This window comes from Podarcis pityusensis (assembly GCF_964106645.2).
Source record: "Podarcis pityusensis genome assembly, chromosome: 12".
Taxonomy (NCBI): Eukaryota; Metazoa; Chordata; class Lepidosauria; order Squamata; family Lacertidae; genus Podarcis; species Podarcis pityusensis.
The window spans coordinates 1619854-1644452 of record NC_138037.1 but is presented as its reverse complement, the minus strand read 5'-3'; the positions used below and the strand labels follow the sequence as shown (position 1 = coordinate 1644452).

General features: G+C 49.5%; 3 protein-coding genes across 8 annotated transcripts in view; 2 read left to right on the top strand and 1 right to left on the bottom strand.

Moving 5' to 3' along the window:
• LOC308459763 (uncharacterized protein) overlaps positions 1 to 24599 on the top strand; it is a 125594-nt gene that overhangs the window by 19129 nt on the left and 81866 nt on the right. The gene's annotated exons all lie outside the window — the stretch shown is intronic.
• On the top strand, positions 238 to 12346 carry LOC308459826 (uncharacterized protein). 6 transcript variants are annotated; one of them, XR_013978332.1, is made up of 4 exons: positions 547 to 1070; positions 4942 to 5096; positions 6051 to 7295; positions 8632 to 12346. XR_013978332.1 is itself a non-coding variant. In XM_080975553.1 (3 exons), the coding sequence occupies exons 1-3, from the start codon at positions 370 to 372 to the stop codon at positions 6965 to 6967; spliced, it is 1086 nt and encodes a 361-aa protein (XP_080831679.1). In that variant the 5' UTR covers positions 238 to 369; the 3' UTR covers positions 6968 to 7711. The 6 variants fall into 6 exon arrangements, 5 of the variants coding, with proteins under 5 accessions (XP_080831679.1, XP_080831677.1, XP_080831678.1 ...); XM_080975553.1 differs by lacking the exons at positions 547 to 1070; positions 8632 to 12346 and adding an exon at positions 238 to 383 and having other exon boundaries at positions 6051 to 7711; XM_080975551.1 differs by lacking the exon at positions 8632 to 12346 and having other exon boundaries at positions 6051 to 7711.
• Positions 7179 to 23046, bottom strand: LOC308459806 (uncharacterized protein). Its single transcript, XM_080975516.1, has 2 exons — positions 22647 to 23046; positions 7179 to 14580 (listed from the first exon to the last, which is right to left on the bottom strand). The coding sequence occupies exon 2, from the start codon at positions 14559 to 14561 to the stop codon at positions 12858 to 12860; it is 1704 nt and encodes a 567-aa protein (XP_080831642.1). The 5' UTR covers positions 14562 to 14580; positions 22647 to 23046; the 3' UTR covers positions 7179 to 12857.

Here is a 24599-nt window from a genome sequence, read left to right as displayed (position 1 = left end):
CCTTCTATTTCTTCCTCCAGAATTCCTCCGCTTTCAGAATCGTAACTGTCAACTTTTCCCTTTTCTTGCGAGGAATCCTATTCGGAATAAGGGAATTTCCCTTAAAAAAGGGAAACGTTGGCAGCCATGTTCAGAATCCACACACACTTTTCTTTCTTGGCTTTCCAAGTGAAGCAGATCCCTTCAGGAAACTCCCAGCAAAAGGGTTCCTATTGCATCACCTGCAGTTACACGCAGGGGTTTGTGAACCCTTGTATGTGTGAATGCACTTATCCCTGTGCATCTATAAGAGCACGGCATTAATTTCGTGAGATCCGCACACTGATCCCATCACTTTTGGAAGCACTGCTGTGCAGCCCCAACCGATGCATGCTTACTCAGAAGTAAGTCCTACTCTCCCATGCAGGCAGGCATGGTCATTTCTTTTCTCTTCCACATCTGTCTTGAGTCTCCCCCACCCAAAGGATCGCGTGACAGATGAATGGCAAGTGTCATATGGGAGGCATCTGCCGAGCAGGTCTCGGTGAGTCCCTTTTATTTAATATTACAGCATTACCAGATATGTGCTTGTTGCTGATTGGTTAACACAAATACAATGCAAAGGTTGAATATAGTTGAATATAGGCATTAATCATCAATAGATTAAAGGTTGGGAAAGGGAACACATGGTTAGACAGGTATGAAATCCTCCTTGTTAAACTATTACTAGTGATTGATAATACACAATTAATAATGATTGATATTGCATGACTTGAAAAGGCATAACAATCGCATTCCGTAGATGTGGTCAACAATGCGCTAAGAACAGGTCAGGGCACAGTGTTTCATGAACTCAATGTGAACTGAACATTCCCAGACTCATGTGCAAAGGCAGAATTTCCCATCAGGGGGGATCTCCTGTCTGGGAAGCCACTCGCTGAGCTGGGGGGTTTTCCCCCGGGGGGTGTCTTGATGGAGCCATCTCTGAGCCCAAGACACCTCCTGCCACTGCGCAGACTTCCGCCTCTTCTCCATCCCAGCCTTTCCTTGGGATCCTGGAGCCTCTCTTTTGGGGGAGGGGCAGAGCCAAGGTAACCCCCCCCATGCCCCCCCCGCCTCCCTTGCTGTTATGTTAGGGGTCTGCTTCGATGTGGGCTCCTTGGGGCAGAGGCCTTGGCCCAGAGGGAGGGAAGCAGGGGCAGCCCCTCGAGCTCAGAGGCAGAGGCAGGAAAACCTGCAGCCAGGGAGAGGGAGGGAGGGGAGGATTTGGTGCCCTCGGCTTCGCAAGGGTTAAAAGGAGCCGAGCTGGATTCCTAGAGGGCACCGGAAGTGAAGGACCTCCCTGGCCCAATTCCCTTCCTGCGGGCCGAGAGGAGGCTGCTGCTTTCTTCTCTCGCCTGGGCCAAAGCTTCCTGGGTGAGTCTCCTCTCTCTTCCCCCTGAGGGTGCCGTGGGGAGAAGGGGGTCCCAGGGGGCAGGGAGACCCCCAAGTCAGAGAGCGGAGAGTCAGGGCAGAAGGCAAAGGAGGCGCAGCAGCGAAGGAAGGGAGGGAGGGAGGGAGGGAGGGAGTGGCTGGCAGGCAGGCGTCGCCCCAGGAGTTGGGCTAGAAGCCGGGGAAGGAAGGTGGGGCGCCCGGGGGGGAGGGAGGCGCTCCCCGCCTCGCGCCCTCCTAGCCGGGAGGTCATCAAGGACCTTTGGCTGCTTCCTTCCTGTGCTTCAGGTAGAGTTGCACCTTTGCTTGGGCAAAATACAGGTGTGGGTGTGTGGGGGGGTGTAATTCGGGGGCTACAGATTCCTTGACCTGGTGCAGAAATCCCTTCGTGACCCCCTGGACCAGAGCACGCCAGGCCCTCCTGTCTTCCGCTGCCTCCCTCATGCTGGCAGCTTCGAGAACACTGTCCCACCATCTCGTCCTCCGTCGTTCCCTTCTCCTTGTGCCCTCCATCTTTCCCAACATCAGGGTCTTTTCCAGGGAGTCTTCTCTTCTCATGAGGTGGCCAAAGTCTTTGAGCCTCAGCTTCAGGATCTGTCCTTCCAGTGAGCACTCAGGGCTGATTTCCTTCAGAATGGAAAGGTTGGATCTTCTTGCAGTCCATGGGACTCTGCATCATAATTCAAATGCAATGTAATGCAATCCATCACAATGATCCAATGGAAGCTCACAGTCACTGCAAACATTCCAGCAACAATATTGACAGGAAATCCTCCTGACCTGCTGGATTTCTGCCTGCCAGAATGATGTAGAAACGAAGGCCAAAAAGTGGGGAGGGGGGATGGTGGGAGAGAGAGCAACAAAGCCTGCTTCTCTTCCTCATAGATTGGCATACCCCAGGGCACCGAGGTCCCTTTGGTTCCCCCATGAAATATTTGAGGCCCCCACCCCGTTAATGGGCATTGCCATTCAACTGGTGTGTGCACGCTGCATCTTGTGATCAGTTTTGCAGGGTGGGGCTTACTTGGGTCCATGGGCGTCCGATGGGGAGAATTAAATCCTTAATTAAATGAGATTCTGCCCCTTAACATAAATCCTGGCTATGCCCGATGCCTACTCCCTCCTAATATTTTATCCAGTTGGCACCCCTGATTAACTGTAGCTGTTCACTGCTGCTGCTATTATTATTATTACTACTACTACTACTATTAGGTGTGTATCCTGCCCTTCATCCAAAGTTTACAGGGCGATTCACAACATAAACATGCAAAATTAGAACACCAAACGCATAATGAAACAAAGGCAAAGGCAAACCAATGATCTCTCCTCCCACAAACATATTTCAAAGGCCATAGAATGCTAACCAGCCAAAGACCCAGTTATAGAAAAAGGTTTTTGCCTGGCACCTCAAGATGTCAGGAAGGTGCCAGGCGAGCCTCTCTTGGGAGAGCTTCCCCCGAATGGGGAGCCACTGCAGAAAAGGTTCGTTTTTGTGTTGCCACCACCCAGACCTCTCGTGGAGAAGGCACACAGAGAAGAGGCTGGATGGCCATCGGTCAGGGATGGTCTAGTGGAGATTGCTGCATTGCCCCAGGGGGTTGGCTAGATGACCCTCAGGGGTCCCTTCCTACTCTACAACTCTCTGGTGCAGGTTTGTGAAGATATTTAGGTACAAGTTGGATGCGGGGGGTGCATAGGATTGTAGCCCATCTTATGCTCCGTCGGCTCAGGAATAAATCCCGCTGATCATGATGAGACTCCCAGGCTGTGCAGTCCTGCTTTTTAAATAAATGTTTTCCTTTTCAGATAATACAGAGCATGGTGAAATCCTAATAAATAGTGCCTTTGCTAGACTCTTTTCAGGCACCTGCTAAAAGCAGTCTTGTTTAGGCAAGCTTACTCAGATGCTTGGGAAGCTGAAGGAATTTTAATCTGTTTTAATAGTTTAGATTTTGTATGTTTTAAAGTAGGGTTGTTAATTTTTCTTGATTTTACTGCTGTGATTTTTTCTTTTGTTTTATGTTTTGGTAAACAGTTTTGCAGGTTTTTAAAAATAAACTTTATTAAATAAACAATAAATATAAATAAAATAACAGAAGCCAAAACACAACCCATCCTGTAGATTTAAGTATCTGTCCCCAGTGGCCTCCTTGTTATCAGAGGCCCAGAATCCACATTCCTTTGTAAGAAAATATGAAATAAAGTCAAAACAAAATCAATGGGGGGGGGAGTGACAGGAAATTTTCCGCACCGGCTAACACCTGACCTTGCTACGCCACTGCATGGGGGCATGCAAAGAAACCCCCTTCAGATTGAGGGATAAGTCACATTTCTGAACAGAGGCTGTAGCCAGACGGGAACATTTGCACATGGGAGGAGCACAGGGAGAAGAAAAGCCCTTCTGCATCTGCAGCAGCACAACTGGGCCACTTCCTCTGTCCCAGATGCAACAAAACATGTCTCTCCCCTATTCAGGCTAAACAAGTAGACAAACTAATGTGAAAGCAGATTTCAGATCTATCCTCAGGAAATGCTAAACAAGGATAAAAGACTCCTTCTCCCAACCTTCTGGGACAAATGAAGAGGGATTATCAGTCATTGGGTGGCTTGTACTATTAACAGAGGACATGGAACACATAAAATCCTTTTTGGCTATCTGTAATAAAATTCTAACCATCTTGAAAGGTACTTGTAAAACCTTCTGGAAAAATCTAGCAGAGCATCTGTGGGTTTTGATAAAAAAGAAATGGAAATTGGTGCAGTCTCAAAATAGGCTAGTTCTAAGCTACCCTAAGCCTTTGGGAATCTTGTCACAAGAGGAGTGTAAAGCTCACCTCTGGAGTTTATAAAGGGTATACATGCCTGGTATTCTTAAGAACACTACAGATTTAGGACATGTGGAAGATCTATACTTTGATGCCTTCCATGCCAGGGTGGGGGCCATATTTTGAGACTGGAGACTTGCGAAGATCGTGTATAAACACACACAATATCTAAGGAGGAGTGGTGTATTCATCTCATGATATTTCAAAAATGTGGCATCACCAGCTCCTCTGCTTCCACATACAGATTTGGTCCCCAGGCAACCCCTGACAGAGGCAAATAGGGCCACAACATCTGCCTGGCTTGCAGTGATAGAGCTCAAATAGTGTGTACTGGGCTCTCCATTCAAAGCACCTAGCATGGGGGCACCCACAGGTAATAGCTACGTCGATTTTCACATGCTCTGGGGTTGCAGTTTTCAGGATTGGGGACATGATAGTGACTGGTTTTGGCACCAAGTTCTGTCCATAAGCCCCACTGAGTTCAATGGGATCTACTCTCTGGTCACTACTGTGCAGACCATGCCAGCCTTCGGAAGTGGAGTGAGGAGCAAACAGGTGAAATTGGAACCACTGGAGATGTTTAGAAAAAGGGCTTCTGTTGGGAAGGGGCTGCCCCATTTGTGCTTCTTCAGGGGAGGAGAATATCTAGGGCAAGAGAATCCCTGCAGGGCCTCTTAGGTCCCCTTTGCTTCTTCCTCTCTCCCAGGCTCCTCGACTCCTTAGGAAGGATGAAAGAGACGGATCCTGCAAAGCTAGCGAGGATGGAAGGGGGAAGATGGACGGCTGACCCGGTCAGGTTGTCTCCCGCATCCCTCCCCACAACCTCTGAGCGTTCCCTCTCAGGGACCTCCGAGAGATCTGGTGAGTTCCAGGAGAGTGGTGATGCAGACGTGGATGGATGGAGCCGGAGAGATATTGGAGCTTGTTCAGCTTGGGGGTGAGGGGAGGCAGACAGGCAGATGGAGATGGAGAAGGGGAGCACCTTTTCAGGCTCCTCCACCTGCCTGCCTGAACCTCCGCTGTTTGGATTCTGTCTGGGATTCTAACATTCCCACTGTGAACTCTGAATGGAGGGATATCAACTCTTTCCTCTCTGAATGTTCTCCATCTAGTCATGCCTTTTTAAACAAGGACCAGGCTTGTCTGAACCTCCCAGGCCTTCTTCAATATTGGCTTCAGAGCTTTTAGGGAAGTTGAAATAACTTCTGTGAGGTCTGTTGTTTTGGCTTCTGTCTGCATTTGACTGACCTCGGAGATGGAGTGGATTCCAGGATTGAGCCAAACAAAATCTATCCCAGATTAAAGCCAACCAGTATGTCAGTTAATACCAATCAGCAAAGAGAGTGAAAACTATAGTAAGGCCTCACACCTAACTCTCTCCAGTTCTTCCTCTATCACAAGCATTTATTAACTTGCTTCAATAATGGATGTGAACCATGTCCCCTTCGCTCTGAGTGGGGTTTGGGTCCAGGACAGCGCTGCAGAGTTTGCATGACTTACACTAACATGGCAGTGCATTGCTGGGGGGGGGGGTCAGGTGTTGGATTTGATGCTTCTGTGTCACCTGTCACAGTATGCTGGCAGTGTGGCCCCACCGGTTTCAAGAGAGTCATGTGCCCCGCATGCATGCTGAAACGCTGAGGGGTTGAAGATGCCACACATCAACAATGACATTAAGTTAGACTCCATGGATGTCCGCTTGAGGCTGAAACGGAGCACTCTCAAGTCTCACAGTGAGGTGGGGGGGGGATTTGTTCAATATTCTGGAGCACCATTTCTTTTTGAGGTTCTAATTAGCTTTTCTCTTCATTGCAGATGGTGATGAATTGGAAGGGAAGAACAAGGGGGACCAGAACAGAATCCACATAGCAGAGAAGTCATATAAATATTCAGAGTGTGGAGAGAACATCCGTCAGACCTCCCAGTCCACCTCCCATCAAAGAAAGAGCTTCGTTAGGAGGGATAGCTTCACTTCACATGAAAGAACAAAGAGTAGGGAGAAATTGTATCAGTGCAGAGAATGTGGAAAGAGCTTCACTCAGAAGGGCAGTCTCACTTCCCATCATAGAATTCATACAGGAGAGAAACCCTATCAGTGCTTCGAATGTGGAAAGAGCTTCAAGGAGGGGACAACGCTCTCTTCCCATCAAAGAATTCATACAGGAGAGAAACCCTATAACTGCATGGAATGTGGAAAGAGCTTTAGTTGCAGCCACCATCTGACTTCCCATCAAAGAATTCATACGGGGGAGAAACCCTATCATTGCTTGCAGTGTGGAAAGAGCTTCAGTCGGAAGCATCATCTCACTTCCCACCAAAGAATTCATACGGGGGAGAAACCCTATCAGTGCTTGGAATGTGGGAAGAGCTTCAGTCAAGGCTCCCATCTCACTTCCCATCAAAAAATTCATACAGGGGAGAAATTGTATCAGTGCTTCGAATGTGGGAAGAGCTTCAGTCAAAGTGCATCTCTCACTTCCCATCATAGAATTCATACAGGGGAGAAACCCTATCAGTGCTTCGAATGTGGGAAGAGCTTCAGTCGAAGCACCACTCTCACTTCCCATCAAAGAATTCATACAGGGGAGAAACCCTATCAGTGCTTTGAATGTGGGAAGAGCTTCAGTCATGGGATCTGTCTCACTTCCCATCGAAGAATTCACACTGAGGGACAACCAAAAAGGAAAAAAGGAAAAAATATTAAACAACCCTTACAAAACACAAGTGTATAAAAAAGAGAAGGGGGGAGAATAACTAAAAATACCCTTTATCACCTTTGTATCATATATATCATATCATTTATCAACCCATAGAAAGGCAGGCTCCCCCAGCTCTCCCCTGGTGCCCCCCTCTTTCCCCCGTCTCCCACCCTGAGAGATCCTTCCTTCCCTGCATTCCTTGCAGGCCCCTCCCCCCTCTTCCTGTTTTTGTTGTTGTTGTTTAGTCGTTTAGTCATGTCCGACTCTTCATGACCCCATGGACCAGAGCACACCAGGCACCTCTGTCTTCCACTGCCTCCCGCAGTTTGGTCAAAGTCATGCTGGTAGCTTTGAGAAACAGGTATCTTCCTGTTTTAGATAATTTTTAAACCTTTATTATACCGAAATTTTAAAAATACATACAATATAAAACATTACATTCAAACATTACAGATTATGAATACACAAAAAGTATAAATGAAAGAAAAGAGAGAGAAAAAGTAGAAGAATAGAAAATGATGTTATTTACGATAAAGAAAAGCCTTCCGACTATACTCATTGTACTATTTTGAACTTAAATTTTTTACAGTTTCCTAAATCTTCGCCCCCACACACCTCACATTCTCCTTTTTGGTTCTAGTTTTCTCCAATATTTCCTTATATTAAAGGACTCATTCGATATACTGTTGTTACCTGCTCTGAGCCCGGCTTCGGCTGGGGTGGGCAGGATATAAATAAAATATTATTATCATCTGCCATAAAGCTTTTGTTATCACAGTAATCTTTAAGATATTCTTTGATTACTTTCCATTCTTTATTACCATCTTGTATTTCCTCTTACTGCTCTGGTTATTCTTGCTAATAATAATAATAATAATAATAATATTTTTTTATTTATACCCCACCCATCTGGCTGGGTTTCCCCAGCCACTCTGGGCGGCTTCCAACAAAACACTAAAATACAGTAACCTATTAAACATTAAAAGCTTCCCTAAAGAGGGCTGCCTTCAGATGTCTTCTAAAAGTTTGGTAGTTATTTTTCTCTTTGACATCTGGTGGGAGGGTGTTCCACAGGGCGGGTGCCACTACCAAGAAGGCCCTCTGCCTGGTTCCCTGTAACTTAGCTTCTCGCAGTGAGAGAACCACCAGAAGGCCCTCGGAGCTGGACCTCAGTGTCCGGGCAGAACGATGGAGGTAGAGATGCTCCTTCAGGTATCCTGGGCCGAGACCGTTTAGGGCTTTAAAGGTCAGCACCAACACTTTGAATTGTGCTCAGAAACGTACTGGGAGCCAGTGTAGGTCTTTCAAGACCGGTGTTATGTGGTCTCGGCAGCCGCTCCCAGTCACCAGTCTAGCTGCTGCACTGTGGATTAGTTGTAGTTTCCGGGTCACCTTCAAAGGTAGCCCCACGTAGAGCGCATTGCAGTAGTCCAAGCGAGAGATAACCAGAGCATGCACCACTCTGGCGAGACAGTCTGCGGGCAGGGAGGGTCTCATCCTGCGTACCAGATGGAGCTGATAAACAGCTGCCCTGGACACAGAATTGACCTGCGCCTCCATGGACAGCTGTGAGTCCAAAATGACTCCCAGGCTGCGCAGCTGGTCCTTCAGGGGCACAGTTACCCCATTCAGGATCAGGGAGTCCTCCACACCCACCTGCCTCCTGTCCCCCCAAAACAGTACTTCTGTCTTTTCAGGATTCAACCTCAATCTGTTAGCCGCCATCCATCCTCCAACCACCTCCAGGCACTCACACAGGAACTTCACCGCCTTCACTGCTTCCGATTTGAAAGAGAGGTAGAGCTGGGTATCATCCGCTTACTGATGAACACCCAGCCCAAACCCCCTGATGATCTCTCCCAGCGGCTGCATGTAGATGTTGAAAAGCATGGGGGAGAGGACAGAACCCTGAGGTATCCCACAAGTGAGAGCCCAGAGGTCTGAACACTCATCCCCCACCACCACTTTCTGAACACGGCCCTGAACTGTAAGTATGCTGGCAATTTGGTTTGCCATTTGAGTTTTGAGGGGATGGTTTTGCTTTCCCAACTTTTCGCAATTAGAATCCTGGCAGCAGTTGTGGCATATATAAATAATGGTCTATTTGACTTCTTGATTTCCGTTGTCATGATTCCTAACAAAAAAGTCTCCTGTCTCTTGGAACGCGTGAATACTGGAAAACTGTCCTCCTCCTATGTGTGTCCTCCTTCATTCAAAATAAAGGAATCCTAATATAAAACATGGGGCTCAGGCCAACAGCCAGTGGAAGAGCAGTCAAGCTCCCTCCCACGCTGCGGACAAAAAGCCGAAAAGGCCGCAACGTGCCCAACCGAGCACGCCCAAAATGCGGCCTAGCCTGGCGGAGGGGCCAAATCTCTCCCCCGCCCCCCATCCAGGCAAAGCAAAGAAGGCCGGCTACTTGCCTCAATCCAGCCACCTGGACACGCTCCTGATATTGATCCTGATCCTGGAAGGAAGAACAGCAAAAGAGGCTTGAGCAACGGAGTCACCCTCTTTTCTTTTGGCCTTAGGCCCACCCCCGGCCGGCCATTGTCCTCCCTGGCCAAGGGCAGGTCAAAGCCCGGATCAAGCAGGTAGGTGGCACCCACCCAGGTGAGCCCCGCTCGGTGCTGCAAACCCCGCCCACCTGTGGGGAAGGGAGGGTGGATATTCTGGGATAGGGTGCGAAAGTTTTAAAAGTTAATGTCGCCCCATGCTCAGAGTTCATACTGCTATTTGAACCTGTTGCGCAACAATAAAGGCTCTAAGTCTACTGACTGCTGTTTTGCTCCAAATTACTTGGCTGGAATTTCCAACTTTTACTGACCACATGGACCAGTGGGGGACTTGTACCCCAACGAGCTGGGCTGCTGAGTAGTCTCTCAACCCAGAGTTTTCTTTCACAGAGGCCATATAAAGTTCCTTTCCCCATTTGTCAGGAGCCTGATCTCCATTTGGGGTTCCTCCTTCCGCACCCCAAGGTTCCTCCAAGGCCTTGGGAAAGGAAACTGATGCAGGCTCTGGTTGCTGCCCAGGGCCCTGCAGGGGATTCAGGCTGGGGGGGGGGGCTGTCTCTTCCTCTGGCCATTGCAGCCCCCAGGAAGCCTTGGAAGAAAGGCAGGAGACCCTCAGCAGACAACAGCCAAGCTTGTTTCTTCTCCAAAATGGCTTCCTCTTCTGAAGCCGCTTGCCTGGCCTCTTCCAATGGAGAGGCCTCCTCTGTTGGGCAAACAAGGCGAGAAAAGAGGCTGCCCTGCGGAGGCAAAACCATCATGGCAGGAAGGCGGCTGTGGATACCCCGTGAGCGCTGACACCCAAAGGTGCCACCCTCCTTCAGCCAGGAGGAGAAACCCCAAGACCGTGGGACCCATGTGGCTCACAGGGGAGCCATGGCATCTCTGGGAGCGGCTGGGACCTCCAGAAATGAATAATATGATGGATTGAGGAAATGTAAATGTAAATGTATGGGGGGTGGGTGGGAAGGCAATGGTCTTGACTTTGGTACATCTGTATTGTAAAGTACAGTACTGTAATATGTGAAAACTAATAATTAAAAAAAAGGAGCTGAGCTGGATTCCTAAAGAGGACAGGAAGCGGAGATTTCGCTGCACTTCAACCCCTGCATGCGCGCAGACACGCGCACATGGGAATTCACGCCAGTCCCGTGTACACCCGCCACCCTCGCGCGAGTCAGCGGCCATATCTCCGTTCTCAGCGGCTCCCGCCCAAGTTCATGTTTTTCTAAAACTCCAGAAGAGGCTGGCGGTGCTGCTTGGGATGCGAGTTGCAAGCCGCTCTGGTCCTCCTCAGCCCCCCCCCCAGGTCTGCCAGAGAGACTCAGCAGGGGGAGGGGGGCTGTTGCCACCTGCTGCTGCACCCCCAGAATTATTCTTCGGGGGGGGGAGGCCAGGAAGATGCTCTGGGAGCAGAGCCCCCCCCCCCCCGCCTCCAGGGGGCGCACAGAGCAAAGAGACGCCTGGCCGGTGAGAGAGAGAGAGAGAGAGGGAAGAATGGGAAGAATCCAGACCCGGGACCCTGTAAGAAATGCCTTGACATTATGACAACACTCGCCCCTTAGGAACGGGCTGCTTACAGACGAAGACATGGTTTGGAAAATCATTTGTATTAGTTTTCAGTTACAATATTCCAATAAAAGCCTCTTTATAACAGTGCCAACATATAATACCATTAATAATATGAATCATTCAAAAGCCAAATTGTACAATTTAGGTGCGCCCCCCTCACGAGCTAGAATTAACAGTTTGATGATTTACTTTATTTCTGCTTTGCAAAATCTTATAGATTTCCACCACACTCCAGTCAGAAAAACAAACCCTTATACCCCAACTGTAATTTTAACGACTTCCTTCTCATTAACACATTCAGTGATTTATAGTCCTGCAGGTGAAGCATTTAAACTCTTTGTTCTTTTTGGTATTCTGTCCATGATGTTTCTTCCTGTCCTTGTAATATATTGTCTATCTTTTGTCAGTTGCTGTTCTCCATCATTCCTTGGGCAGAGCTAGTGTCCCATTGTTGTTTCAGAAGTTCTCCATTGCTCTGTCCGGAGCTTCAGTGTTTTGCAACATTAGCAGCAGCTGCAAAAATCATAGTGTCCCTAAAAAATATCCTGTTTTCGCCATTTTTCTCTCAGCCCGGGGAGTAGAGCAAGCTGTCGAACTTAAAATAACTCAGTAATGAACCTTCTTTGGCAAGCTCACAGCTTCACTTCCAACTCAATTAAATTCAGTTTAGTCCAAGGATGATAAAGACTAGGGAAGAGTCCGCTCTTAAGTTTCCATCATAAACCTTTTGTAGACTAGAGCTTCTCTCCCTTTTCCCCTTTTTTATTTTTACTTTACACACACAAGTCCATCTGATGTTATATTCCATCTCTGCAATCCATTTTTCACTGCTAGACATTGTTTGGATAAACATGACAACATCTGGAATAAGTTTATGGCTATGAACATCTACATGTGTATTATAATAACGACCCTGTATCAATTTATATAAGAATGTTTGAGAGTATATTGCATTGCATTTTTGTATATTGTTCTTTTTTCGTACACATCTTTGTTATCCCCCTTCCCCCTTTTTCCTCTGTATCACTTTATTTTTTTATACCTGAAATTATTTCAATAAAATATTAACATTGCAGAGAGAGAGAAAGAGAGAGGGGGGGGGAGAGGGGGGAGAGAACGGCCTATCTAGTTCAGCATCCTGTTCTCCTGAAGGTTTAGCCCCCTGGCAGGACTCGAACGCAAGACCAGTGCTCTCCCCTCCTGCAGCTTCCAGCACATGCTATTCAGAAGAGCTGCTGCCTCCAGCTGTGGGGGCAGAGCATAATCACATGCAAAATTAATATTGTTTAATTATTATGCAATTCTACTTTTACTAGTCCCTCCCTCCCCCCCCAAAAAAAAACAACTTCCACTGATTCCAACTAGTTAAAAGCTTTTCCAGATATATAGTAAATTATCCTAAATATTAAGAAAGCATGAGCTGTTTAACCATTAGGGCTGTGCAGAGTCACCCTGATCTCCCCCTGGATCAGTCAGGCCAGGGGTCAAGCACCCAGATCAGTTCAGGGACAGAGCTAATGTTTAAGTAGGGGGTGGTTTAACCCCTAATTAAATGTGCAATCTGGAGGGGGAAGGAGGAGATTCTGCATCTCTTCTCCGCCTACAGAGAGGAAGAGTAGCAGTAGGGAGACAGCGCTTTGATGGAGGTAAGAAACGCTTTATTTTTCCAAGTCTGCCCTGTGACGTTTTAGAACAATATATCTGATATCGTTCTAATAACTTTGAACAGGTCAGTGTAGATCCAGCCTCAGAGTCCCTGCACTTAGCGAAAAGGATATTTGGGGGGGGGGCGCTTATACAGAGATCTAAGGCTGAACAGGAGCTGTTGTGTTGCCCCTTCATTTAGGGAGAATATTCATCGCCCTTCTCTTCCAATATCTGGCTAGCAAGCGGAATTTGCTTTTGTCCCCCCGTTCGCTCATCATCTCCTCCTCCTCTGGCAGCAGAGCCTCCTTATTTGCAATCTTCTGTATGATCTCTGCTTCTTTCTTCACGTCCTTCAGCAACTGAATCCTTTTCTGATATCCAAGCTTGCGTTCCTCCTCTTCGGACGCAATGAGCATGTCGATGTATTCTGGGGTGGAGAGCGGGTTGGGCTTCAGGGCAATTTCCTGCAGGCGCCTCAGGCTTTGAGACGCTCTCTCGATGTTTCCGAACAAATTTTCTCTTACCTCGATGTACTCCTGGCTGAGGTGCCAAATCAGCTCCTCCGCTGTCATAACCCCATGGCAGGCATACTCGTACTTTTTCTTCAGCTCTGCATATGTCTTCTTCTCTTTCCTTATTTCGTCCTTAAATTGGTAATCCTGGTTGCAGTGGTCACTGGCTGAGCACTTGCCGGGACAAACGTTGCATTTTCCTGAGAAGAAACTGATAGCGGAGCAAAAGCGGTTCAGCAGGTCCCATGTATGCCAGCAAGGATAGTGGCAGGTGACCTCACAGTTCTTGCAGTTGGTTGCATATTGATGAGCTCCAGAGAGATCTTGCTTCACTTTGACGGTGACTGGGAACTCATACTCAAAATCTCTGTTGGCCGCCATGTCAGCTTTGTGCTGGTCAAGGGCTTGTTCTGTTTGCTTCAGTTCTTCCAGTTTGACCAGCCCGGTTTTGATCTGGGGCAACAGGCCCTGCACAACCGTCTCCAACTCTTTCCGTTCCCTGAGAACTTCCTTCGTCAAAGACAAACTCCTCGTGTTCAGTTTGCTTAACGAGTCAAAGTAGGTCTTCATGCTGATTATACCCATTTTCCAAAACATTTCGTCAAAGTTAGGGCTCTCCCCGTCCCCCACGACATTGTTGGCAAACAGGGCGGAATTGTTGAATTTGAAATGCACGGGGTTCCCCTTGCCATCTTTGGCGCATGGAACGTTGGCCGTCTTAATGGCCTTAAGGACCAAGGGAGTCTGTGAATCTGCAAAGGTGATCAGGAACTGGATGTTCTCCTTGATATCTTTCCCAAAGATGGAGAGCACGGAATCAAAGATGTATTTCTCGGCTGCTGTTAAGCGGTTTGTGGAAGCCTTGACCACAAAGCAGACACAATCAATGTGGTCAATGCCTCCTGGGATGGAGAAAAACTCCCGGATCTTCTCCACTAACTTTTTGTCCTGTTCTATTCCTCTCGTGTCTCCGAATCCTGGAGTGTCAACAAAAGTGAGGGAGCAAGGGATCTTGAGACCCTCTTGATAGTTCACCACATAAGCCATCACTTCGTATGTCTGGCTTTCTGCTTGGTTTCTGCCTGTCATTTCATGAATAAGTTTGAACCGGAATTCGTCTCCCCATTGCACGCCCAGGATGTAGTTGATCATCCCATTGATGAGAGTGGTTTTTCCTGATCCAGACGCTCCCATCATCATGATCACTTTGTTGGCGATCTGCAAGTTCTCTTTGCCTAGATGGTACTTTGGAGACGTTTCAGACGCCTTTTTCAGTTTTAATGCATAAACAGAAGGTTCACCCCTTTCTACAAGGATACTTTCTTTGAGATATTTCTGAGGTGGTTTGATTTTACTTCTTTCCTGTGTTCTGGAAGACGCCATCTTCTTTTTAACAAACTTGCTGTCACAATTAAAAGATAAACACATGTATTAGAAAAATAAATGTACTCTTCTTCCTATCATTATGATTTTATTGCTTTCGACACACGTCTCAGGAAAAAGTACAAAATGTAATAAAAACAGTTCAAAAATATTCTAAAACTAATAGTAGCAACTTACAAAATAAAAAAACCCAGTGCCAAGCAGACTGTCAAGGCAAAAACTTGTTGGAACAGAAAAATGTCTTCTCTTTTTTTCTGGGTGCCTGTCCTATCTTGACAGAAATGCTGTTCCGCAGATCAGAGGCAGCCACACTAAAAGCCCTGCTCTGAGTTACCAGTTGGAACCTGGGTGCACATCTCGGGTAAGAATTTCTCAGTTATCAAAGAAACAAACAAACAAAATCAGGACTGTCCCAAGTCGGAACATTCAGGTGTGATTCCAGTAATGCAGAGGATCGGGCCCCTTCCAACTCTGCAATTCTATGACTATGATTTGGAGCATATGGGAGACCCAAATGCCATCATCCCACTCACCCCAAAGTAACATAACTCACACATCCCCCGCCCCAAAATCTCTGCTGTGGTGCTGAAGGAACCAAATTGTTCAGAATGAAACAGACTTGATTCCCATCACTTGGGGGTAACCAAAGGCAGAGGTGAAATCTAGCCCCCACTGCTATGTTATGTCTTAGCCACCATGTTGCATTCTGAACCCTATCCATATGGAAGCCACCCTTCCCAAGAAGGCTTCTGGTCTCACCAAGCATCCACTAGTCTACTTGTGAGGTGACAAGGGTTAGGCCCAACATGACCACAGGGCTCATTCGCAGTGAGAGCCGGGCTCTCAACCACACCCTCTGGCTTGCAGCCAGCTGAGATGCTATGGTTGACACCCGGAATTTAAAATGTTAACTATTAGCAAAGAGGTTTTTGGATCCTGGGCTGTTGTTCTTTGGCCAGAGTGTGTAGGTGTGTACTGCCGCTGCACCCTTGCTTTGCAAAAAGCAAATAACCAAACATTTATTCTTGCATCAAAAGACACCTACACCCTGTTTCCAAATACACTTTGCCAGGTGCTCAGGTCACCTCTTAAAAATCATTTCCTTGTCTTCTCCAAGGGCAGTGATGTGGGTTGGCCTTCCTAATCTCAGTCGTCTAAAAATATGGACAATTTGCCCTTTGCTTACTGCTCTCTTCCTCTGTTTACAGAGTCCCTCTCCCCAGCTATCCAACTCATGTAGAAAGATTGAATGTCGGAAACTGGAAAACATTCTTTTGTGTGTCTTGGGAGGTGTGTGTGTTTCAGAGTTTACTTTCAGACAGAGGGAGACATGCCAGGAGTGAGAGGCAGAGAGAAGCAATCCCATGCTCATGCAGCAAGTTGGCAGCAGCAGAATAGACCCAGCGGTGGAGAAGAAATTGAAATTGAAATACTTTATTGTCACTTGTACAACTTGTATACAGTGAGATTACACAAGCACTCCCCACTCAGCTCTCTTGGTCTTAATTCCCCTTGTTTACTGACCCACACCCACCAAACCCGAAAGTCAGTTGCCCTGTTGTTCTCTTCATTCAGCAGCCTAACAGCCCACAGACAGAAGCTGTTCTTTACCCTGTTGGTGCGACTAATCATGCTTCTATATCTTCTGCCCGAGGGCAGGTCATCATCAAAGTGCCGGCCAGGGTGTGAATCATCCCTGAGGATTTTCCTCACTCTCCTGAGGCAACGTTCTTCTGCTATTTCATCCAGTGGATTTACGGGACAGCCCATAATATCTTGTGCTGAGTTTGGATTTTATATCCCGCTTTATCACTACCCGAAGGAGTCTCAAAGCGGCTAGCATTCTCCTTTCCCTTCCTCCCCCACAACAAACACTCTGTGAGGTGAGTGGGGCTGAGAGACTTCAGAGAAGTGTGACTGGCCCAAGGTCACCCAGCAGCAGTGTTATGTAGTGTAGTTTCACCCTGGGCCAACAGGGGGATACTGTATATAGTTTTCACTCAGGTCTGTAGATAGTTTTCACTCAGGTCCGCGGCAGTTATTTTAGGCGGGAACTCTGGGCTGTTGTGGTTACAATGTTGACAGCCGGCTGCCTATAAATACAGGCCGGCTGAGCTGTTCGCAGTCAGTTCTATTCCAGCTTACCATAATAAAGAGCTACTTGAAGAAATCGCTGTGCCGGCTGCTATGTCAACCCACGACCTAACACTGGCGACGAGGATGGGATGGATGGACATCAGAGCACAGCCAGATGCGGCCAGCCTCTGAACTGAGCTGAATCACTGAGCTGAATCACAGAGCGAAATCACTGAGCGAAATCACTGGGCAGAACCAATTCAGAGCTGACTGTTCTGGCTAGAGCACTGTGTTCCATCCATCGCCCTTCACGCCGGCATCGGGATCATGGCTTCACTTGTGCCTCTACCGCTTTTTGCGCCAGCCTCTGAATCATGGGACTCCTACCTCGCTCGGTTCGACTGCTACCTCCAAGCCAACGAGCTGACAGAAGTATCACAGGAGCGGAAGCGGGGCCTATTCCTCAGCCTCTGTGGGCCTGAGGTGTTTGAGACGGCCCGAGCGTTGGTTGCGCCTGAAGCAGTCCAGGCAACACCATGGGACACGATCCAAGAGAAGCTCCGCAATCACTACGCACCAAAGCCGTCCAAGATTGCTGCCCGCCATGTGTTCTACCACCGGAACCAGGCAGAGGGGGAGTCAATCAACAACTACACCACCGCCCTGCGACAGGCTGCCATGCACTGTGAGTTCCGAGACTTAGACGATGCCCTGATGGATCGAATCGTCTGCGGGGTCCGGGACATCCATCTGCAACGGCGCCTCCTAGCCAAGCCAGACCTCACGCTACAGAAAGCCATTGAGGAGGCTGTGGCCTCAGAAGCTGCTGAACGCTCCGCCCAGGAGATCCGCAAGTCCAGCAGCCCGCGTCTTGCTAGGCAGCCAGTTCCGGTGCATCATGAAGAGGCCAGCAGTGAGGAGGCATCCTCCAGTGAAGACGATGACGTGCACCAGACAAAGCGGGAGCGCAGGAAGTTCCAACAGAAGTCCAAGGGCCAACCGGAATGTGCTGGCTGCGGAGGCAACCATTCCCGTGCCAAGTGTCGATTCAGAGACGCCATCTGTAGGAAGTGTTCCAGAAGGGGCCACATCGCTAAGGTCTGCCGATCGGCTCCGTCTGACACCCCCCCTTCATCGACTCGCAAGTCCAAGTCTTCACTCCAGTCTGCCAAGGAAAGTTGTTTCGCTCTCACCAACTGCCGCTGCCCGTCTGGAACCACGATTGGCCAAACCGACTCGCCTACGCGACGCAAGCTGAACGTCACGGTGCTCATTGAAGGAGCTCCATGTGACATGGAGATCGACACCGGGTCTGCCCTGTCCATCGTGTCATGGAGCACCATCAAAAGACTGGTACCCAGAGTGTCCAAAAGGCAACTCGACTCTCACCGCGTACACCTGAGAGACTACCAGGGAAACGACATTCCCGTGGTAGGCGTTGGCCGGTTCCGGATCGCCTTCAAGGATTTTTCGGGCCTGCTCCGGTTGGTGGTGGTCGAAGGTCAGCGGCCAAGCCTCCTAGGGCTAGACTGGTTTGATGCCCTCGGCCTGGAAGTCACCGGCATCAACTGCATCTCTAACGCAGAGACTGAGGGTCTGGTCAAAGACTTTGCCGAGGTTTTTGACGGCACCTTGGGCCAATATACAGGTACGCCCATCTCCTTTAGCCTTGATCCACAAGTCGCCCCCATCAAGCTAAAGCCACGCCGGGTTCCCTTTGCTCTCAAGGCTAAGGTGGACGAACAACTGGACAAACTGATCGCCCAAGGAGTTTTGGAGCCGGTTGACCACGCAAAGTGGGAAACCCCCATCGTCACGCCTGTCAAGCCAGATGGGTCGGTGAGAATCTGCGCTGACTACAAGTGCACGATCAACAAGGCACTTCAGCAGCACGCTTACCCGGTTCCTGTTGTCCAACACCTGCTGCATTCCCTGGGTGAGGGTAAGGTCTTCGCTAAGCTGGACCTTGCCCAAGCCTATCAACAACTGCCAGTCGATGATGCCACTGCTGAAGCCCAGACGATCGTCACCCACCGGGGGGCTTTCCGTTGCCGCTGGTTGCAGTTCGGGGTGAGTGTGGCTCCTGGCATCTTCCAAAGCCTTATGGAGCGTCTCCTGCAAGGGCTTCCGGGCGTGGTACCATATTTTGATGACGTCTTGGTGTCTGCAGACTCACACCAGCAGCTGTTCGAGCGCCTCCGTGCCGTGCTGACCAGGTTCCAGGAGGCCGGGCTCAAGGTAAAGAGGGACAAGTGCCAGATCGCCGTTCCACAGGTAGAGTTCCTGGGCTATCTTATCGATGCCTCCGGTCTTCATCCAACCACATCCAAGATCCGCGCTATCCAGCAGGCCCCCACCCCAAAGAACAAAACGGAGTTGCAGGCATTCCTGGGGCTGCTGAACTTTTATAACATGTTCCTGCCCCACAAAGCCACAGTGGCTGAGCCTCTTCACCGACTCCTTAGCACTAAGACGCCTTGGGCCTGGGGTCATCGGGAGACGGCGGCCTTCAACGCGGTCAAGGCTCTCCTTTCTTCAGACAGTGTGCTGGTACAGTACAGTGAATCCAGGCCGCTGGTCCTTGCCTGCGACGCCTCACCTTTTGGCATCGGTGCTGTCCTTAGTCACCGTTTTCCAGATGGAAGAGAAGCACCGCTCGCCTACTTTTCCAGGACACTATCTCCGACGGAACGGAATTACAGCCAGCTCGACAAGGAGGCATTAGCACTTGTGGCTGGAGTGAAGAGGTTCCATGAATACCTCTATGGCAGGACTTTTGACCTCATCACTGACCACAAGCCACTCCTGGGCCTCCTCGCCGGTGATCGTCCAACTCCACCGGTCCTCTCACCACGCATGCTGCGATGGACTGTTTTCCTGGCTGCCTACCACTACCGGCTCATCCATCGCCCGGGGAAATCGATGGGCCATGCCGACGCCCTCAGCCGTTGCCCTCTTCCAGCATTTGTGGAAGACCCGGCTCCAGCTTCATCGCTCCTTCTGATTGAGGATCTTCCGGCAGCGCCTGTATCGGCTGCCACTGTGGCCTCCGCATCTGCCCAGGATCGCACCATCAGCCGGGTGCTCAACTGGGTGTGGAGGGGGTGGCCACAAGGGCCTGTTGCATCGGAGTTCCAGCCCTTCGCAACCAGACAACATGAACTCTCAGCTCATCGCGGCTGCCTGCTGTGGGGAGACCGCGTCGTGATTCCCCAGGGACTCCGTCAGCGCGTCCTGGAGGCTCTGCACGTTGGCCACCCGGGAATTGTCAAAATGAAGGCGTTGGCTCGGTGTTACGTCTGGTGGCCTAATATGGACGATGCCATCACTGCCTGGGTGTCCGCCTGTCAAGCGTGCCAGGAGTCGAGGCCTGCACCACCGGCAGCTAAGGGACACACCTGGGAGACGCCAAAGACACCCTGGTCGAGGGTGCACATCGATCTGGCTGGCCCCTTTCACGGCCGGACCTTTATGGTAGTGGTGGACGCCTATTCCAAATGGCTGGAGGTCGCCCTGATGCCCTCCACCACTACCGAAGCTGTCATCCGGGTGCTGCGAGGCCTGTTTGCAACGCATGGGTGTCCTGATGTCCTTGTCTCTGACAACGGACCGCAGTTCACGTCAGGCACGTTTGAGCGGTATCTTTTGGGACTGGGCATCCGCCATGCCCTAACGGCACCCTTTCATCCATCCAGCAACGGGCAAGCGGAAAGAATGGTGCGCTCGACAAAAGAGGCACTGGCGCGCCTGGACCGGGGAGACTGGCATGAGCGGGTCGCCGAATACTTGTTCGTGCAACACATCACCCCTCATGCGGCCACAGGGAGGAGTCCTGCTGAACTGCTTATGGGCCGCCGCCTCAGGTCACCGCTCGACCGGCTACACCCAGACTTTGCCGTGGCTGAACCCCCAGGCTGTGCCAACGCACCACGGTCATTTGTCCCAGGAAACCAGGTCTTTGCCCGGAACTATGTGGGGGACATCCCTTGGGTGCCAGCCACAGTAGTGGGAGTCACTGGACCTCGCTCGTACCAGGTGGCACTCGAAGACGGACGCTTGTGGCGACGGCACATAGACCAGCTTAGGCGCAGGGTTGGGGACTTGGACACTACCGAGGTGCCCCCAACTGCGCTTGCGGCTCCAGAAGAGACACGTACAGATGGCGAGGCCCCACCTACACCTCCCTCGCAAGCTGCCAGCGTGGAGCCGAACCAAGCCGTTTCAGAACAGACTCAGACCACTCCACTTGCGGAGGCTCCACCCACAGCAGCGGATCCAGGGGAGTTGGTTCCAACGCCACCTAGGGTCGCACCACAGCCTCAGCGAGAACTGTGTGGCCCTCCGGACTTGGCTACCAGTCCCCGGCGGTCTGGCAGAGTTTCCAAGCGCCCAACTTATTTAAAGGACTATGTTGTTGGACAGGTATCACTGTTGGTCTAAGTATGGGAAATGTAACCGATATGCTTTTGTGCTTAATTGAACCATTACGCGTAGTGCTGTATATAAGGAAACCATTACGATTGTAACTAACGCCTTATCTCGGTGGGGAGGGGTGTTATGTAGTGTAGTTTCACCCTGGGCCAACAGGGGGATACTGTATATAGTTTTCACTCAGGTCTGTAACAGCCCACAGACAGAAGCTGTTCTTTACCCTGTTGATGCGACTAATCATGCTTCTATATCTTCTGCCCGAGGGCAGGTCATCATCAAAGTGCCGGCCAGGGTGTGAATCATCCCTGAGGATTTTCCTCACTCTCCTGAGGCAACGTTCTTCTGCTATTTCATCCAGTGGATTTACGGGACAGCCCATAATATCTTGTGCTGAGTTTGGATTTTATATCCCGCTTTATCACTACCCGAAGGAGTCTCAAAGCGGCTAGCATTCTCCTTTCCCTTCCTCCCCCACAACAAACACTCTGTGAGGTGAGTGGGGCTGAGAGACTTCAGAGAAGTGTGACTGGCCCAAGGTCACCCAGCAGCAGCATGTGGAGGAGCAGGGAATCGAACCCGGTTCACCAGATTATAAGTCTACCACTCTTAACCACTACACCACACTGGTGCCCTCCCAGGTGCAGGATAGCTGCTCAGGTGCACGGAGCAGTGAATGCGCCGTGCAGCCGGGGGCGAAGCAAGCTGCTCACAGGGGTGGAATGAGCCACCGATGGTGGACATTTAGTGCGCTGCCCACCTGCGACTCCTAAGCCTCCCCCAGCTGGCAAAACGAAGGGGAAAGGGGGGAATGCCACCGGCAAAGCAGTGCAGCTCCCCCTGACAGCGTAGACACCCGGGGCGATCCACCCCCACCGCACCCCCTTCCTCTGCCCCTGAATAGACCATGTTGGCTGCAGTCTCTTATCCTCCTGTCTGTCTCTGCTTGTTTCTTAACTGAGTCACATGTCCACACGGATTTTCACTTGCTGCTGGGATTTGGGACTCTTGGGCTTATTTTCAAAGTTTTTGGAGGGACTTCAGTGCAACTAACAGAGAGAGAGAGAGCGCCCTCTCTGTGCTGGTCTTGCAGTAAAAATTGCAGTTTTCGTGGTTGCATTTTGTTTTTCCTTTTAATTTATATTTAACTAACATTTCCATGTTAATCTTTCTGTAAAGCTGGTAGAAACTACTGTATGGGAGGCTTCAAAAGCAATAATGAGAGGTCAAATAATTCAAAAGGCATCATTAAAATAAGCAAAGTGAGAAGGCAACTTATGGTCCAAACTGAGCAGCTGTGGGGGTTGCTCTACAAAAACATTATAGAAAATTAGAGGTATTAAGAAAACAATATGATCTCATAAACTGTGCTCAAACAGAAAAAAAAACCTGAGGTTTGTAAGACAGTGTTTCTTTGGAAAAGGAAACAAACCTGGCAAATTGTTACCAGATTTTCTGACAAAGAGCAATATATAAAAAAAGCAGCACAACCATCTTCCCCAGTTCCCCATTGTCTCTTGAGACAGACAGATGCCAACATCCCGTTCCCACGCAATCACCCTGCAGCAGCTCCAATCTCACCTTTTCTCTCTTTTCCAGATTTCCAGGGTCCTGGTGAAATCTGAGAGGAGAAATCGCACTCTCCTCTGCTCTTTGTGGTTCCTGGCTCCTGCTGTTTGCTTCTCCTTGCCTACTTAAATACCCTTCCCACTGCACACCCCACCCAGTTCCTCCAGAGTCCTCATTGCCCTGGTTATTATGGGTGGCTGCCTGCAGAATCATGCATCCCGCCCAGAGGCAGAGCTAGCTGCTCTGGCACCCAGGGGCGGTGCCATGGGGGCAGGGCAAGCGTCCCAGGGGGCTAGATGCCCGTGGGGGCTGAGCAAGCCACCCATGGGGGGTGGAGCGAGCCACCCATGGCGGGCTGCTTCCTGGGCGGCAGTGGGGAGGGAGATGCACCACTTGGCCAGCAGCCTTCCTCCCTTCCCTCTTCCTTCTGACAGCTTGGAGGAGGCTTTCCTTCCCAAGGAAGCAGCCCAGGAGTGGGGGGCAATGGTATGCCACCCACCCGCAACTCCCAAACCTCCCCTGAGCTGTCAAAATGATGGGGGAACAGGGGAAGGCTGCCGGTAAGGCAGCACAGCTCTGCTCCTCCCCCCAATGGCTTGGGGTAGACTTGGGAGTCGTGGGCAGGCGGGTGGCGAGCCGAATGTCACCCCCCTCAGTGATGACACCCGGGGCGAACCACCCCCACCGCCCCTTTCTCTGCCCCTGATCCCACCTCCCCTGTCATGGAATCACAGAACTGAAGAGTTGAAAGGTACCCAGCTCCTGCAATGCAGGAATCTCAGCTGAGCAATCCAGCCTCAGTTTAATAACCTCCAATGAAGGTGAGACCAGCTCTTATCACCAGGAAGTTCTCCCTCATGTCTAGTAAGAATCACCTTTCTTGTAATTTGAAACCATTGGCTTGGGTGCAGCAAGAAACGAACTTTTTCCGGAAAGAGCAATCTGAAGTTTACAGCATGTTATTCCCTGAGGGAGAATTATCTAAAATGATTTACAGGTGTTATCTGACTCCAAGTAGGCTTGCTAAGATGTATAAGACTGAATCAGATAAGTGCTGGAGATGCAATGAGGTCGAGGGGACGTTCTTTCATATGTAGTGGACCTGTACAAGGGTAAAAGAGTATTGGGAAATAATTTATAATGAATTTTAAAAAATGTTTAAAAGCACTTTTCCAAAAAAAGCCAGTGTCCTTTTTGTTGGGGATAATTCAGACGGAAATTCCCACGTGTCAAAAAAGGTTATTTCTGTATGTCACTACTGCGGCCCATGTTTTGTTAGCCCCAAAATGGAAAACGAGTGAGGTCCCAACCAAAGAAGAATGGCAACTTAAGCTGATTGAATATGCGCAGCTTGCAGACCTAACATATAGAATAAGAGAACAAGAAGAACATATAGTGGCACCTCTACTTACAGACGCAATCCATTCCACGGTGCCGTTTGTACCCCAAAAATTCCGTAAGTAGAGCGCTGCACATGCGCGTGGCACAATATAGCGCTCCTGCACATGTGCGAAGTGCACAGATTGCTCCTGCGCATTTGTGAAGTGGCGAACTTCCAGGTTTGCCGCATTCATAACCAGAAAAAACACAACATGAAGCAAACGCAGCTCAAGGTATGACTGTATATTTAAAGAAGACTGGGAGGTATTGGGGGAGGGGATTGTGTACACCTGAAAACGTTGGCTGCATTAAGATAAATTCAACAATGTAAATAAGTTTTGATTGATGTAATAATGGAATACTGAATGGTTTAATTTATATAAGATATGTGGGGATTTATGTTATGCAAAATGAACCATGGGAAGAGAAGAAGGGAAGTCATCAGTATTTTAAGGTTGTTTAAATGAATATTCTAAATTGTAAAACAGAAGATTTAATAAAAATTATAAACAAAAAACCAAAAAACCGGCCAAGCTTCTATTCCCTCCTCTCGTCTAAGTGGCAGCGCTCCAGCTAGTCAAACAT